General features: G+C 33.6%; 4 protein-coding genes across 4 annotated transcripts; 2 read left to right on the top strand and 2 right to left on the bottom strand.

Moving 5' to 3' along the window:
• Positions 1-3,659, top strand: LOC104713722 (uncharacterized). The gene is made up of 2 exons (XM_010430911.3): positions 1-1,170; positions 1,336-3,659. Exon 2 carries the CDS (start codon positions 1,351-1,353, stop codon positions 3,529-3,531), a length of 2,181 nt encoding a protein of 726 aa, XP_010429213.1. The 5' UTR covers positions 1-1,170; positions 1,336-1,350; the 3' UTR covers positions 3,532-3,659.
• Positions 3,660-3,801: 142 nt separating this feature from the next.
• LOC104713723 (uncharacterized) lies at positions 3,802-4,922 on the bottom strand. The gene is given in 1 exon segment (XM_019229544.2): positions 3,802-4,922. A coding segment is annotated over 1 exon segment (984 nt). The 5' UTR covers positions 4,786-4,922.
• An 834-nt stretch (positions 4,923-5,756) lies between these two features.
• On the top strand, positions 5,757-8,254 carry LOC104713721 (malate dehydrogenase 1, peroxisomal). Its single transcript, XM_010430910.3, has 9 exons — positions 5,757-6,250; positions 6,347-6,562; positions 6,679-6,993; positions 7,117-7,206; positions 7,287-7,370; positions 7,451-7,486; positions 7,583-7,672; positions 7,774-7,868; positions 7,972-8,254. Exons 1-9 carry the CDS (start codon positions 6,185-6,187, stop codon positions 8,042-8,044), a joined length of 1,065 nt encoding a protein of 354 aa, XP_010429212.1. The 5' UTR covers positions 5,757-6,184; the 3' UTR covers positions 8,045-8,254.
• Positions 8,255-10,376: 2,122 nt separating this feature from the next.
• On the bottom strand, positions 10,377-12,445 carry LOC104713720 (transcription factor NAI1-like). Its single transcript, XM_010430908.2, has 3 exons — positions 11,609-12,445; positions 10,839-11,252; positions 10,377-10,732 (listed from the first exon to the last, which is right to left on the bottom strand). The coding sequence occupies exons 1-3, from the start codon at positions 12,098-12,100 to the stop codon at positions 10,664-10,666; spliced, it is 975 nt and encodes a 324-aa protein (XP_010429210.1). The 5' UTR covers positions 12,101-12,445; the 3' UTR covers positions 10,377-10,663.
• Between the last annotated feature and the right edge of the window lie 5,551 nt (positions 12,446-17,996).

Below are 17,996 nucleotides of genomic sequence, written 5' to 3'. Positions count from 1 at the left end.
AGACACGATTACATTGTGATTTGTGTAAACACCCCAAACGTTTTCAACCCATTTTTTTTTGTCTCAAAGTCATACACGATTACAAACATCCTAAACATTTCCAATCCATTACTTATTTTATTTTTTAGTAAAAAATGGAATTATTCCATTTTAGAGATGGGTTTACTCAAATCCATTTATCTATTTTCTCTGTGTATTTGTTAAGACTAAAATTCAACTCAAGTATCTTATTTTAAACATAAACAATACATTTATTTTAGAGATAGAGTATCATATTTTTTTGTTCAAAATGATAATACATCATACGACATAATTTTTTCATCATATAATATTTTTCCAACAAATAATTTTTTTTTTTGTCAACTACTGGGCAACAACATACCGACCTATTAGGCTAATAATCCCTACATTCGTAGAGAGCGAGACTCAATCCCTGGTACGATGGTGCTTTGTGCATTAAAGGCTTACTTTTGACCACTGCACTAAAGTCACTTCACCCAACAAATAATTTTTAATCATGAAAATATTCATTATAGATATCTGTAGTTTTTTATCGTTGATTTGATTATATTTGTAACATCCCGAGCCGAATATGTTAGGAGGATGTCGATCAACGCAAGGCTTGTGTCATGTTCTTTGCATAACACCCGAACTAAAATAAAACATTTAAATTTAAATTTTTGAATAACAATACAATCTTACCTATGTACTAATTTTATTTTTGTGGGTTCAAAACGAAAATATTAAAGATTTTGTAAAAGCATTTGATAGGTCGGTCCATCATAAGTTAATGAACAAAAACGATTGATGGGTCTCTATAGTTGACCTAATAATTCTGATAAGCCCACAACACCATCCGTAAAGAAAAAAATACGACGTCGTTACAATCTGTCGGTGTTTTGATTTAAGAACAAAAACGACGGCGTTAAAGCAGATTCACATGGCAGCTTCCCCAAGTGTCTCTAAATTAAATATTTTCCCAAAAAAACTATTTTTTTTCTCTGCAATTTGCTTTGATTCCAATTGAAGGGACGCACGATTTTAATGGCAGTTTAACAGGAGAACACTACTCTCTCTCTCTCTCTCTCATTCTCCAGATCCCAATTTTTTTCAAAAGTTGTTCATCTTTCTTATTTCCCCCAGAAAGCTCAAGCTGCTCTCTTGATCAAGGTAAAGTTCCAATTTTTAAAAATATACACTTTTGTTTTTGTTATTGTTCAAAATTGAAACTTTTTTTTGCTTAGATCTGTTCTAATCATTATGCATTTTAATGTAATGTTTAGATTGATTTTGGTTTATGAGATCTGAGATTTGGGATTTGAATATTGTGAATAGGTTTTGGAAGCAAGTATGTTTAGATCTTCACCGAGAAGAGGACAGAGATCAAAAGGTTTTAAGGTGAAGCATTGTATTCAGTTGACTCTGTTGCTTAGTGTTGGGATATGGTTGCTTTATCAAGTGAGGCATTCTCATGAGAAGAAAGCTCATTTTGAGGAGAGTGCAAAGATTGTTGTTGGGGATGATAAAGTTGTTAAGCTTGGTAGGAAAGATCTTAACCCTCGTGTTGAGGAAGATGAAGCTGAGGATGCAGGAGGAGGTAGGAATGTAATTGTTGATAAGGAGAATGAGGTTGTAGAGGGAGGTGAAGAGGTTAAGGACAAGGAAAGTGAAGAAAGAGAGATTGATGAGAAGAAAGATGATGGTGGTGGTACTGGTACGGAAGAAAGCGAGGTTGTTGAAGAGAAGAGAGATGATAATGGTGAAACAGAAGAGGGTGTGGTTGAAGAGAAGAGAGATGATGGTGGTAGTAGTACTGAAGAGAGTGAGATCGAAGAGAAGGGAGATAATGAGAAGAGTGGTACGGAAGAGAATGAGAAGAGTGGTACAGAAGAAAGTGAGCTTGAGGAGAAGAAAGACAATGGAGGTACAGAAGAGAGTGAGGCGGAGGAGAAGAAAGACAATGGAGGTACAGAGGAGAGCGAGGAGAGTAAAGAGAAGAGTGGTACCGAAGAGAGTGAGGTTGAAGAGAAGAAAGACAATGGCGGTGGTACCGAAGAGAGCGAGGAGAGTAAAGAGAATGATGTCGAGGAGAAGAAAGAAAATGGTGGTGGTACGGAAGAGAGCGAGGAGAGTAAAGAGAAGAGTGGGACAGAGGAGGTGACTGATGAGAAGACGAGTAATGAAGAAGCAAGAGAGAACAATTACAAGGGAGATGATGCTTCTAGTGAGGTAGTCCATGAGTCCGAGGAAAAGACTAATGAGTCGGACAACGGTGAGAAAGTGGATGATAAGTCGGGTTTAAAGACTGAAGAAGTTGATGATTCTGTTATCAAGAGTGTTTTGCCAAACACAACTGATAATGAGGAAAGCAGTAGTGATGAGAAGAAGACTGGTTCATCCTCAGGTAAGGAATCAGATTCCTCGGAGGGAATAAAATCTGAGGGTGAATCTATGGAGAAGAATGAGTTGTTGGAGAAGGAGTTCAATGATTCTAATGGTGAGTCTTCTGAGACCGCGAAATCAAAGGCCGGTTCTGAAGAAGGAAGTTCTCAAGAAACTAAGAAAGAAGAAGGTGAGAAAGAGAAGGTAGAATCTTCTGAAGTGTCATCGCAAGAGGAAAGTAAAGACAAAGAACCTGAGACAAAGGAGAAGGAAGAATCTTCCTCTCAAGAGGAAATCAAAGACAAAGAACCTGAGACAAAGGAGAAGGAAGAGACTTCATCGCAAGGGGAAACTAAAGACAAAGAAACAGAGACAAAAGAGAATGAAGAGTCTTCGTCCCAAGAGAAAACCGAAGAAAAGGAAACGAAGCCAAAGGAGAACGAAGAGTCTTCATCTCAAGAGGAAAATAAAGACAAAGAAAACGAGAAGGTTGAGAAAGAAGAGTCTTCATCCCAAGAGGAAACTAAAGACAAAGAAAACGAGGCAAAGGAGAAAGAAGAGTCTTCTTCCCAAGAGAAAACCGAAGGAAAGGAAACCGAGACAAAGGAGAACGAAGAGTCTTCTTCCCAAGAGAAAACCGAAGGAAAGGAAACCGAGACAAAGGAGAACGAAGAGTCTTCTTCTCAAGAGGAAACTAAAGACAAAGAAAACGAGAAGATTGAGAAAGAAGAGGAAACTAAAGACAATGAAACTGATACGAAGGAGAAAGAAGAGTCTGTGTCCCAAGACAAAGAAACCGAGCCAAAAGAGAAAGATGAGTCATCGTCCAACAATTCACAGGAAAATGGAAGTAGTGAGAGTGAGAAGAAGGAACAGGTAGAGGAAAACGAGAAGAAGACTGACGAAGACACAAGTGAATCTAACAAAGAAAGTAGCAATTCAGATACTGAACAAAAGCAACCAGAGGAAACTTCAGAGAAAGAAGAAAGCAACAAGAATGGTGGTGAGACAGAGGTAACTGAAGAAGAACATGCTGATTCTTCTTCAGAGACTAATCTTCCTCAAGAAGTAAAAGATGTTAGAACTGATCTTGAAACTTTGCCGGATTCTGGCAATGGAGGAAACAATGAGGGTGCTGCGGCTGAGTAAAATCTACTTATGGTTGATCAAAATATATACTCTCATTTGATGTTGTTTTAGTAGAGTCTTACGAATTGAATTTGTGTCATGTAATTTGTTGTAATCTTTTTCTTTAACATATTTACAGGTTTAAGTCATTCCCAAGAGCATATGTTCTAGCTCTCTTTTTTGGTACCGAACACATTTTTTTTTTTTTGTCTTTAAACAAATTCTTGAAACTTCATTGTATACTCGACCAATTTACATAGCCCTAATGCGTAACGCCCAAACAATCATTGTTTAGCTGATCTAACGGTCATAAAGCAGCAGATGCCTCAACGTCGTTACTTGTCCGCGTTTCCCATGATCATCATCATCCTCCGTACACGTGTCTTCATCTCTTCCGTCCATCCTCTCACCGCCAAACGCGTACTCCACATCCTCCCGCGATAGCGTTTGCTGCTGGGCACACGTGTCTCGATCTACACCGTTCATCATCATCATATCGCGGACCTCATCTTCCGTCCATCCTCCTTCCCTCAGCTTCCAAAACGCGTCGTCCAAACACGCGCTCAACCCCTCGCAGCCCGACGCGCTCCACCACCCGCGCGTGTTATCACGCGCCACCACATCCAACGATCTCCCTTTCTCCGCCGCGTCACTCCAGAACTCCACTCTCATCCGTCGTCTTCTTCTTCTATCCACCGTTGGCATTTCCGATCGACCGAGTCCGTTGAGGAATCCAGCGACGTCGCAACTCAGAACTCTGACCCCGTCGCCGTCAACTTGAAAAACTGGATTTCCCGCCAAATTTGGCGTCGTCGAAGGGACATAGAAATCGCCGTAGATGGGGACGAGAACCGGAGCGAGCTCAACCAGTTTCTTCACGAGGGATAAGGCCTCAGCGTTGTTTCCGGGTCGGATCCCCCAAGAATCGACCCAGAAACCGTTGCCGGCGACGATTTTCGAGAGACGCAGAAGAGGGAGAAGGAGACGATTCCGGTTTGATCCGGTTCGCCAATTGGGGAAATTAGTACCAACCGGAAGACCGGTTTGAAGAATCGAACGGAGATCAGGTGGGAAGGAGAAACCAAGAGAAGATTCAACGGCTGAGATCTCTTGATCGGTAAGCCCAGGTGAGACGTGGATACCGGTTAGAGATTTCAAATGGTTAATTACGGTTTTGTAGTAACCCGGAAACGGTGGCTTAACGGAGGAGGATCGAATTGGATCTGTGGTAATGTGGCCAAGTGGGCTTATTATTCCGGCAAGACGATGATTCATCTTCTTCTTTTTGATTCTTTGTAATTTATATGTTTTTTTAGGTTTGAAACGTTTTATTAGTCAAAAGAGATTATTTGTTAATATATATATATATAGAGGAGAATCAAATCTCTATATCTTTCTGCATATGAATGATTTTGGAAATTATATGAAACGATTTTATAAAGTTACTTACTAATGGAAACTTTGAGAATTTTGAATAATACGTTGAACTGGATAAAAGGAAATTAAAAACGTGTAGACTACTTTTATTAGGTTTTTTAGACTTTAACTAGAGTAACTTTATCAACTCATTAATGTAGTCTGTTTTTTTTTTTTTAATATATGAAAGTTGGGTACTTAAATGACTAGATTTTCAAAATCTTGTATTTAATCAACAGATTAATGAGTAATGACATCCTTTCAACTTTCATAAATTAATTGTCAACAATTTTTAACCTTTTAAGCATTACTTGATATTTTCTTTGGTAGGAAGCATACTTGATATTTTCTTCAACTTTTGTATCAATTAAAATCTCATATTGACTGACTGTAGAGCTAATAAATCAGATTTTACAAGGTAACTTGGAATTCTTTCATGCTAGTATTTTATTCTAAGAGAATTCACTAATATTTGAAAACTATATACAGTATAATTAAGATTACATATCAAAGATAAGATTAAAAAAAAAACTTTTAACATTTCTTTTGTCAAATAAACAACTTCCATTTAATAATCATGGAGAATTCCATGGAACTCTTTCTAATGGGTTTATTGAAGAGCAAACAGGAGAGAAATTTACCCTTAAATTTCTGTTTTTTTTTTCAACTTAAACCTCACTTTAAAATAAATAAATAAAAAACAATTATTATTTTTTCTTTTTCCTTCAAAATCTCTTAAATCAATGATAAAATAATTGAAAAATAATTTTCTTACCTTTTTTTATAATTTATTTTTTCCACATATTTGAAAGTTATCTAACCTCATAATTAGTTATAAAAGTTTTACACTCAAAAATCCTTACATCTAAATTTTCTATAGTCAAAAATACTCAATACAACCAAAAAAATTACCGTCAAAAGTTAGGTCGTTACCGGACATGATTTTTTTTACCCTACTAGCAGTAAGTCAGTAGTAAACACAACAAACTTAAAGATACATACAGTAGATAACTAAATTGTACCGGAATTTTCGTACCGTCTCAAAATCACTTCCTAAAATAGATAAGTAAGCTCTGTTCTGTCTTGCCACGCTTCCCAATACAATGGATCCATTTTGACGTCATCTTCGTCTTCATCTTCATCAAATTTCGTTTTTTTTTCCCATCACTATCTCTCTATACTATAAATCTCCACATACCCTTTTTACCCATTCGTCTCCTTGATCGCATAATCAGACCTCAATTTCTTTGAATCAGCTATGGATCCAAACCAACGTATCGCGAGAATCTCTGCTCATCTCAACCCTCCTAATCTTGATGATCAGGTTCAAATTTCTTTATTCTTAACCAATTTGGTGATCCGAATTTGGGGGTTTTTGTTAGTTTTGATCCGATTTCGATGATTTTTTTTTTGTGTTTAGATGGTTGACGGGTCGGGTTTGAATCGGGTGGGTTGTCGTGCAAAAGGTGGATCACCCGGATTCAAAGTGGCCATACTTGGAGCTGCTGGAGGGATTGGTCAACCTCTTGCTATGTTGATGAAGATGAATCCTTTGGTTTCTGTTCTTCATCTCTATGATGTTGCTAACGCTCCTGGTGTTACTGCTGATATTAGTCACATGGACACTAGTGCCATTGTAAGTCCCAAAGTTTTGTCCTTTAAGGGACTATGATTTGAGATTGGTAGTTAGATAATGGTATAACAGAGAGGAATGAACTCAATATTATGTTTTTTGGAACTGTTTTGATTTAGGTTCGTGGATTTCTTGGGCAACCACAGTTAGAGGAAGCACTTACGGGTATGGATTTAGTGGTTATACCAGCTGGTGTTCCGAGGAAACCAGGGATGACGAGGGATGATCTGTTTAACATTAATGCTGGGATAGTGAGGACACTCTCTGAAGCTATAGCCAAATGTTGTCCTAAAGCTGTTGTTAATATAATCAGTAATCCTGTGAACTCCACTGTGCCCATCGCAGCTGAGGTTTTTAAGAAAGCTGGAACCTTTGATCCAAAGAAACTCATGGGAGTCACTATGCTTGATGTTGTTAGAGCTAACACTTTTGTGGTATGCACTCGTAATTCGTTTGTGTTCTAATCAAATGTGTGTTTTGGTTAATGATATGGGCTTAGATTGGTGTGTTGCCATTATCGATTAGAAACTCAGCTAGTGTTTTTGGTTTTACAACAGGCGGAAGTAATGAGTCTTGATCCTCGTGAAGTTGATGTTCCGGTTGTTGGAGGGCACGCCGGAGTTACTATTTTACCGCTGCTTTCTCAGGTTTGAGATGATTCACGTGGAACCCATCTTGATGTTTGTTCGAAGCTGATATTATATGCTCACTGGTCTGTCTGCTACAGGTGAAACCTCCTTGCTCATTCACTCAAAAAGAGATTGAGTATCTCACAGACCGCATCCAAAACGGTGGCACTGAAGTTGTTGAGGTATAAGCCAATTCTTCAGCTTTCTTTGTTTTATTAACTTCGAATCAAAATGTTCATTTGCCATTTGAATCAATTTGTAGGCTAAAGCTGGGGCAGGTTCTGCAACACTATCCATGGTAGGTATTCGTTGTACTACCATGTGTAGTTTCAGATAAAGCCTGGATATTAATAAAGATTTTAATCTCTAAACACATTGAATGTAAAAAGTACAGGCCTATGCAGCAGTGAAGTTTGCAGATGCTTGCCTCAAGGGTCTAAGAGGGGATGCAAACATCGTTGAGTGCGCATATGTAGCATCTCATGTACAGTCCTTATGAAAAACCAACTCTATAATTTTGTATTTATAACCTTTCTTAAGCCTTAACAATGTGAACATATGAACTTTGTTTTATTCCTCATACAGGTGACTGAGCTTCCCTTCTTCGCATCAAAGGTGCGTCTGGGACGATGTGGGATCGACGAAGTGTATGGTCTTGGACCATTGAACGAGTACGAGAGGTAAAAGTGGAAATTTTTTAGTCGACCTGATCTTTTAAATTTACTTCGACCGGTTCATATGTTCATATTGGTTTTTTTGCGTTTGCTTTTGCCAATTGATCAGGATGGGATTAGAGAAGGCAAAGAAAGAGCTCTCAGGAAGTATTGAGAAAGGTGTTACTTTTGTGAAGAAATAAGATACTTTGTTTGGAATAAAACAAGGTTTTGGAATAGTAATAGTTTTGGAATAAGAACAACACCTCGCAATAAAAGCTCGTGCGGGTTTCCTTGTTATCCGTTCTTTAGTGTTAAAATCTTGGAATTGTTTTATCGTTCCGTCCAAACCAGTCTATTCTAGTTTATTTTGAATGATGCAGCAATAATTTATGGTATAGGTTATTTTCATAGAGAAGTGTGTTACCTTACGTGCAAATAAGAAAAATGTTATCTTCTTTGTTGTAGCTGTTTAGTGGACTATTAGCCACCAACCACAATTGACTTGTGGAATTCATCAGCAGTGCATACATGTATAAACCCTTCCAAATAATTTTACAATTTTTTTAGATCTTCTTTATCTTTTCTCAATCTAGCCCATTTATACTTCACATGCATGCTTAGTGATGAGGTCCAACATGTTAAATCTACCGTTGCTGCTCATTTTAATGATACTTGTTTCACATAAATCTTAGAAAGACTCAACAACCAACAATAACCCAATAATTAACCCTCACGTGACGAATCTTTAATTTGAACCATCTCGGGAGAAGACTAATTAACCTACTCTTGTTTCTCTGACTCAAGGAGATGTAAATAGCTTTGGAACCCTTTAAGATACCAAAAACAATAAGTCACCTTAAAGTGACGACGTCGATTCACAAATACTCACCCCAATCGTGGCTGAATTGGACTACATCTTCAATGCAACCCCCCAATGGGTGGTCTCTACAACTTGATTTATTTTTTAAATGGTTGTTTTTTGAAGAGTTATAAGTCTTCTAGACGTCCATACATTTTTTTTTGGGAATCTAAACTAAGAGTCGCTTGGTATTACGATTTGTTGAAATAGTCTCTATAATCACTTTCTTTTTTTAATTCCATTATAGACAGACATTGGTTGTACGTAACTTTATGTGTTGGTCATACAAAATGGAAAAATATTTCCAATCAACAATACGTCTTAATCTATCATTTTATTGTGGAAAAATTATCCCACTGCCAAGACGCAATAAATTGTCTTGAATGATGTATTGTGTCTGTAGCTATCCACAACAGTTGGTAAAGTTTTATTGCTCCAATATAACCACTATTTTTTGTTTTGTCATCTTTTTAATCGACAAAATCTGATTCATACTCAATTTTTACTATGTAGGATAAGGCAATTTAGTAAAATCAAACTTTGTTGGGATCGGTCGAATAGATGATGCTGTAACCACTTAAATAAAAATACTTCTTTATAATCACCAGTTTTAATCAAGAAATTTTAAAATAAAAAATATATACACCGTATAATATTAAATACATTTCTTAGATTTCTTTTAAATATTTTAAAATACTTTAGTTATTTTATTTATGTACGAACTTTATTTTTAAAAAAGAATTTCGTTTGTATTTAATATACAGATATATAACTTCACATAAGAATATATCAAAACTTGATAGTAAACGAAATAAAATAGCAGAACTAAAATTAATTTTTGCTTAATGCTGCAAATGAACAATGATTCATTTTTTTACCGTAAAAAGAAGTGGAGGAATTATGATATAAATATAATTAAAAGTAATACTTAAATGATCATGTAAATTTATGACATTTAGTCGACCAATGAAAACGATGAAGAAAAAATCATGGGATAAAAGTTTATAAAACAAAATGGTCACAATTAGAATTCTATTTTCAAAATACAAGTAAATGAGTTTTTTTTTATATATATAAGAATCCACACTGGTCACGTAAATTTAACAAAATTATAAGAATAGAACAACGAACTTATAAAAGTGCTATTTTTAACAACAACAACAAAAGCTTACACAGGTGCTACAAAGTCCCGATTGAAAAGATTTATAGGACTAAGTTTAAATCAGAAAATAAGTAACTAAAAATAGAAATAATCAGTGTTCAAGAAAGCGGTCTAGGCGGCCGCCTAGACGCCGTCTAGGTGCTAGGCGGTCAGCAGACGCCTAGATGGCCGCCTGAACCGCTTAAAATTACATTAATTTAATTTTAATATATATTTTTGATTTTTAACTATATATATTTAAATTATTAAGTTTTATATCTGTATATATAATTATAAATGCTTATATGTTGTTAATATAACTTAAATAAATGTATTTTTCTTCTTTTTGTTTATAATTTATAATTTTTTAATATTTTCTAACATATATTTATACATAATTTTATATATATAATGTTTTATGTTGTAAACGCCTAAACCGCTTAAAAACGTCTAGTCCCTGATTAGGCGTTCTAGGCGCTAGGCGCTGGATCACCGCCCAGATACCGCCTAGCGCTTTCTTGAACACTGGAAATAATAATAATAACTCTTCGGCTTTATTGCATTTATTAAAACAAACCAATAATACTGAGGAAAAAAAATAAATAGCAAACCAATCATACAGCCATGATTAGGTACACATACTTATCCAGCTTTTGCACTCAACAGACGACAAAATCCCATATTTCGTGCCTATCAAGCTGGTTTTATTATCCAGCTAGTCATTATACAACTAAACCGAGTGAATAGGTCAAAACTGGCGACCAAATCCACACGTTTAAAACCACTTTTTGAGATTCACATCAACATTTTTTAATAATGCTATTCGGCTAATGCAAGTCTTATGTTCTTCACCACTTCCTCAACAGGTCGAGAGAATTTGCTGTCCATCTGCATATATATAATAGATTTTTTCTTTAATATATATTTTTATGCATTAATGAAATTAATATGAAATATGATAAAATTAAAATATTTATAAGATTGATAGAGATACCTTAGTGAGAATAGTGATAACGAGTGTTGACTGCCCAAAGGGTAAAGTGAAGGTATTGACTACATCAAGACGAAACTTCTCCAAGGAACTTACGATTTTAATCAGACACCCTTTGCTATTATCACAATGAACTCTAATCAGCAAATCTCTGTCGGAAACTCGTGCTTCGATCATGGGCATCGTCTGTTTCAAGATAGAAACTTCTTCTGAAGAAGAAGACAGAGGAGAAGCAGCAGAGCAAGTAGATGAATAAGATGAAGAATCATCGTCTAAATATACTTGAGATCTCTTAACCAATATAACTGATTGATCCATTTTCTTGGTCCCAACTCGCTCTTCCTCAAGCTTCTTTACCCGCTCTTGAAGTTGTTTCAAATGCTTGATCGCATCTTCAAGAACTGTTGCCTTGTCCGTCTACACACACACCAAACAAAAAATCTTGTTTAGTGTCATGCTTACCAAACATTGTGTCACAATCCGGATTTAATGAATAATGGGATCCACAAAAATAAATAAATAAATAAATAAACTTTACTTTTAAACACACAATTTCTTTAACGATAAAAACACTTTTACAAATAAAAACATTTTCAGAACTTCATATAATATTTTTGCCGCTAACAAAACATATTTCTTATGTTTGGCATTGGTGTTTACATTTATACCATTAACAAATTACGTTTTTGGTGGTTTATTTGTAAAAGAATATATATAATAAAAAATAAAAACAAAGAGAAATAATTAAAGTTTGATGAGAAAAAGATGTTGACCTTTTTGAGGCCAGGTAGAAGAGCAGAGAGAGCAATCAAACGCTCGTTGAGCTTTTGTCGACGTTTACGTTCAGCCAAAACATGTTCTTTTAATAGATGTGGTTCTCTTCTTCCTCCATTATTAACACAATCTCTTCTTTCGGACCTCGTCCTCTGATCCGTGCTTACTTGGTTGGAGAAGTTCAAAGATGTCTCGACCGGGTTGGTCTTAGTGTCTGGAGACCCGAATGAGATCACTTGCGACGTGCGCGAACCCGAAGAAGAAGACGACGACGATGGAGAAGAAGATATTGTATTGATGTTGTTGTTGGTTGTTTTCATTTGTTTTGCGGGTCTCTCTGGTAGCAACTCAAACCCGGTTTCGGTTCCGGATCCGGACTCCGAAACGTGTTTGGTGTTAGTCTCCCCCCATATCGGGAAATCGGATTCCCAGTCATCGATCAGATACTCATCTGTGTCGATCATCAAATCCATAAAGCTTGAATCTTCCATTTCTTCGTGGAATGACAAAAACGTTTCTCTCTTTCCTTTTCTTTTTTTTCCAAAACAAGAAAGCTAAAAAATTGAATATTGAAAGATAAAAATGAACAAGAAACAAAAGAGCAAACAAGCTTTAGGAGAAAGTTTAATGCGAAATATAGTTTAAATCTTTCCTAAATCTTCTTTTGTTCTGTTATGTTAATGTGGACGAGTGAACTCTTTATAGTGGATTTTTATGATTTGTTCTTATAAAAATAATAGTATTATTTTGCGGTACAATATCGGCCAGAAGAAAAAGCATATGCGTTGAAAAAGAATTTATAATTTTTTTAATGAGAAAAATAACTTATACTAATTGGTTTACTCGATCTGGTAGGTTTTTCATTAATAGTATTTTATTAGTAGTAAAGTTTAAGGTCCTGAAAAAAGAAAAAAAAAATGTTAAATAAGGTCCTGAAAAATAAAATTAAATGTGGGTATTGTTTTGGTTGAAATTAGAATTAATGGGTGGAGATTTGAGATCTGACCTTGGAATGCTACCACGATCTTAAACTAAATATTAAATCATGTTTCGTACATTAAATGTATCGATCTTCATAGAGATATAGCTGTGTGAGTGTGAGTCTTTGACTTAGGTAAATGAATGGAGCAGCCGATCACGTGGACGAATTAGATCAAATGTAGATAAGGTATTTGACCTAAAAATTGTAATGTTTCACAAAATTGTAATGGTCTAGTGACTTTTATTTTGAAGAGAAGCTGTCATATATATTGATGTAGGTGAAGAATTGATTTTCTCAAGCTTAAAATTATCTAATTACTACTATGTGGTTAATCAAAATAGTGTCATATCTTCGATCTATTAGAAAATCTATGAGTTGGATACTCGAAAATTACATCCACCCTAAACAATTGTAGTTGTTTGTGCATAATATTGTTAGATCGTAGGTGATTATGACTTTATGAGTGGCACAAATAAATTGTAGTAGTTGTTTGTGCAATATTAAATGATAGTAGGTGAATAATTAAAGGGGAATTTGAATCGTATAACCAAAATTTTTTTTTTCCATTTATTGTGGAACTATTCTAACTATGAAAATATTATATATATATTTTATATATTAATGACTAATTTATTTTTATTACTACCAACTTTATCACTACTATCTTTTAGTCCTTTACCATCACTGGCCACTACCATCTCGGACCACTGCTTATCACTCCAGCTACTCCAGCCATCGTTTACCATCGTTTATCACTCCGGCCATCGTCTACTATCACCTTTGGCCATTCACCTTCGGCCAACCACATTTGGCCACCCACCTGCAGCCACTACATCGAGCCACTTGCCTCTGATCACCCACCTCCGGCCACCCAGCTCCGACTACCATCACCACTATTACCAGCAAATCAGCAAAGGTAATTTTTCCTATCATTCATGTTATTTACTTGATTTATTCAAATAATATGTTATATTCTTAATTATATGTTTGAATTTGGTTAGTGGATAAATTGGTCCATAATTAGTACAAAGAAAACTACAAGATCACTAGAAACAGGAAAAGGTTGTTTTTGAGCACATTCTAATATGTCAAGTAAAAAAGGTATTCGAAAAGATTATGTGCAGGTGCGCTGTTAATACTTATACTATTACTTTTGACTAAATTATTAGAAAGGTTACACAAACACAATCTATGCAATTTTTATTGTTTACTTATCATATTATTTATCCAATATATCAACAATACAATATGTTATAAAATTATCCAAGCGCTATCATCTATAGTTTTAAAAGAAAACTACAGATCCTCCATGACGTAAATTAGATTTTATATGTACTTATATATAGATAAATATAGTTGATACTTGATACTATATAACTCCTACTTGTTTATGCAATTATATGTGGCTCCCGTTGAATCTGTCTGTCTGGACTCTGGACAAATTAAATGAATAATTAGATGTGACTTCTAAATGGTGATTAATTTCCATTCTATTATTTCTTAGTTGACGTGCTTCTTTGTGGACCACACTTAACCTATGACTGAATTTGTACTTTTAAGTTTTTAACTAATGTTTTTGTAACACATAATAATAAACAAATTAATGTAATTTATTCATAAGAAATGTAATTATATAATTTTGAGAGATGTTTATTTCTTAAACAATATACAATTGTAAAATGATGAATGTTTAATAACTTAAACATAAGTAAATGTAGAGGATGTGTATTTAGTTAAGTGGTAAAGTCCACTTAGCTCCACTTTCTCCATCGAAGTTTGTCTTCACTTGTTGATTCAAAGATATATAAAAAAGAGTAAATGTAGTAATTTTATCACAGTCTTCGCGTGTGTGAATTTTATTTTGGTTGTTGTCATTTTTATATCAATTTATATAGGTGATAGTATACACAAGGGAAATTATTTTCAAAATTGTATAGGAAATCAATAAAAAATAAATATATTGTAATCTATCCATATATTGTTTACTATCATGGAACAATATATTAGATTAAATGTTAACCATGTTCTATACTATCCATGAATATAAATTATTATATATTTGTTAGTTATATATTAAAAGAAATTATTATATATATTTGTTGTTGTTTAAATCAAATATATGACCATAATAATTTTTCAGTGAGTTGTAGAATTATGAGGTTACGGTTTAGATTAAAAAAAAATTGTTGACATTCTATAGTTTAAATTATTGTACTATATATATCATTTTTGCATAACAGAATAGTTTCACTTATTAAAAAAATAGGGGGACAATTTCATAATACCCATTTTTTGGCGATAAAAATAAATAGATGAATTTGGTTAAAAGGCTTGCAATGATTAAATTAGTTTTTCTCTGGAACCATCTTCCTATCCTCGTGAATCATGTGAGTATTGTATTTACGCCTATCAATTGTTAATATAACTAAGAAATCAACAAAACGAAAAAGAAAGTAAGAGATCAAATATTTATCCTCAACTTAAGATCTATCAACACGATGAATGTTTTATCTACTGACTCGTCATGTAACATAAGTTTAATTATAGTTCCTTTCGTGCTAAAAAATACCTACACCTTCTAAAGCTCTACAAAAAGAACATATTAAGTTTTGTCACTTGTGAGGTAATCTATGATGAGTTTACTACTCAATTATTTAAGTCATGTTCTATCTTTATACTACCTTTATAAATAATTTTAAGATTTTTAAATATCTGACATCAATAAGAGTATAATAACTTCTACTTTAAATATATTTATTATACTCTAAATAAATTTATCTTTATTGATATTCTCTCTCTATATTGTTTGTATTTAAAATATAAATTAAAACGATAATATTTTATTTTAAACTAAACTTCACTTCTAAAACGCTAATTAATATGAAATAAAAAAATGGTGATTAAGTCTATATAACCCTAGACTTTTATATACAGAAAAGGACTATAATAATATACAGTATATGAATGGTTACAAATGTCTTCGCTTTAAATAATGCAATTCATTTGCTAACGACGATTGATTAAATGTTCCTGACGTGACATTTTTTGTTAGTGACGATGACAATTAAAGGTGATGTTGACTACGTGATATATAGCAAACACGTGATTTCTCATATTCATATATGTGATCACGCTCTTTTTATCGAATACGTTTTTGTATTTCTTGTCCGTTTTTTTGTATGTACAAAACTTCGTTTCTCTCTAGCAGTTTCATTCTCTCCTGTTTACGAAAGCATGTATATCTCTTTCTCTAAGCCAAGAATTATTTTTAGACCTTAGTACTTAATAGTATCGATATACTTCTTTTCTTTCTTATACTTAAAAATATATATATATATATATTGGCTTACAAAAACAAAACCAAAACATTGACTTGAACACTGAAAAATATTTGATTATCTAACCTTTTAACTAATGTGTAGATCTTTAGTTTTTGAGGTTTACTTTGTATATACTTCCCCTCCTAATTAAAGTACCAATCATAGAATAGCCTTTTAACTAATGTGTAGCTGGAAAAAAAAAAAAAAACTCCTCCCATTTTATGTTGTTTTAGAATTTTATTTTTGTTGGTAAATGTATTTAATCAATTGGTTAACAGTCCACCTCTATAGCTTTTCACACTAGAGTTCGATTCTATTAGATCGTGTTACTTCGTATAGTAGAGATTGAGTTATGTATTAGGTCAAGACGATTAAATGATGTTTCATAAAGTGTTTTTTTTCAATGTAAGTAGTTTTGAAAATTAAATATCTTTTTAAATTATAATATTTAAGTTAAATATTTTTTTGATTAGAAAGTAAAAAAAATTAAGTGTATTTATATAGTTTATATAGTAAAAATTTGCATTATTTTCTTAATTTATGTGAAACATAAAATGACACTTTTATGAAACATAATGATTATATGTTTCAGTGCTTCCTCATTTCTCTGTTTAATTTTCAAGTCACTCAAACATTTTTTTCCACATTACATTAGAAGGAGAGTATGTGTTCTCTCAAATCAATATATTTATACGAACAAAACGATGACAAGAATAATTGACAACCCTATATTGTGATGAGATGCCGAAAACCGAAAAAGTGACAAGAAACAGAGAAGTGGAGGACCAAAGAAAAGAGGAAAAACGAGCTATGTTCTAGAGGCATGATTAACTGCAAAAGTTTAGTAATTGAGTTTCTTAGATATTGGTAGTGATATACTGATAATGTTATACGTAAGTAGATATTAACATAGGTGTAATTCGAGTTTTAGGATTTTGCTAATCAGTTTCTATCTCTATATTCTCTAAATAAACAATACATAAATTTGTAAATTATATATTTTCTTTTTTCATGTTTTATTTACTTTCTTTTGTATGCGGTCGAAAAAAAATAAACTTTATTTTATAGTTTTCAATCGTTCTCAAACCAATCCAGTATATTTTGTCTATAATTTTGTTCTTTGTAGGTTTGTTGTGCAACCTCTCAGTCTTCAGTACATTCGGTTCCTAAGTACTATAATGTACTAGGACGTTAAAACTCTGAGCACATCAAGTTTCAACTAATAAAAAGTTAGATCTACAAAGAAATTTATGACTGAGTATCTAAGTGATATAAAAGATACTAGTGATGATCAGCTTCATTCGACATGATCTCTGATCTCAAACCACAAAACGATTTGTGGTGTGTTGAATGGTTTGGGAAAGAGTATGGTCTAAAGGATCCACAGAAGTCCCGGTATATAACTATTCAACTCGTGAAAAAGGTTTTCATTAGCAGATCTACTCTATATGACTATATCTAGCTCAAACCAAAACATTGACATCTCCTCTAAATCTACTTGTTAAATCTGTGGAAAAATAATTAAGTAATGTGGCTTTGAAATGTCACAAGGTTTTGACAACACATACTAAAGTGTAGATCTTCCAAATGCAAATAGTTGCAATGAGAAGTTTAGCTTAAGCCCTCAAATGTATGGAAACGGTTTGAAATATTTATGTACGAGACAGCTCATAACGTTTTCTCGTTTTGAATGAATGTAGAAGTTATTCAACCAAAAAACTATTTTACATTAACTGCATCCCTTAATTAAAAACTTGAAAAAGGAAAAATATATAGTAATTAATGAGGAGTCCTCTAAACCGGGGAACCAAACCATAACCCTCTTGTCTTCTAATTTGAGTGTCGAGAGTTGATTAGATTTGATGAAGACAGGAGCTCAGCTATGCATGCTACAGTTCCGTTCAAGCCAAATAAATTGCATGGAAGATGACAGCTCATAAAGTTACTACTTACTAGTCAATAACAGATTTGATCCTCTTGGAACGCTCACTATAAGATGTTAATGACACATGTCCTTATTATGGTTTTAGAGTTTTGGATTCTTGTGTGTATATAAATAATGAGACGATGTAATCGAAAAATAAT

The sequence above is a fragment of the Camelina sativa genome, chromosome 9 (assembly GCF_030686135.1).
Source record: "Camelina sativa cultivar CO46 ecotype springtype chromosome 9, ASM3068613v1".
NCBI classification, from domain to species: Eukaryota; Viridiplantae; Streptophyta; class Magnoliopsida; order Brassicales; family Brassicaceae; genus Camelina; species Camelina sativa.
This window is presented reverse-complemented; position numbering and strand designations above follow the sequence as displayed.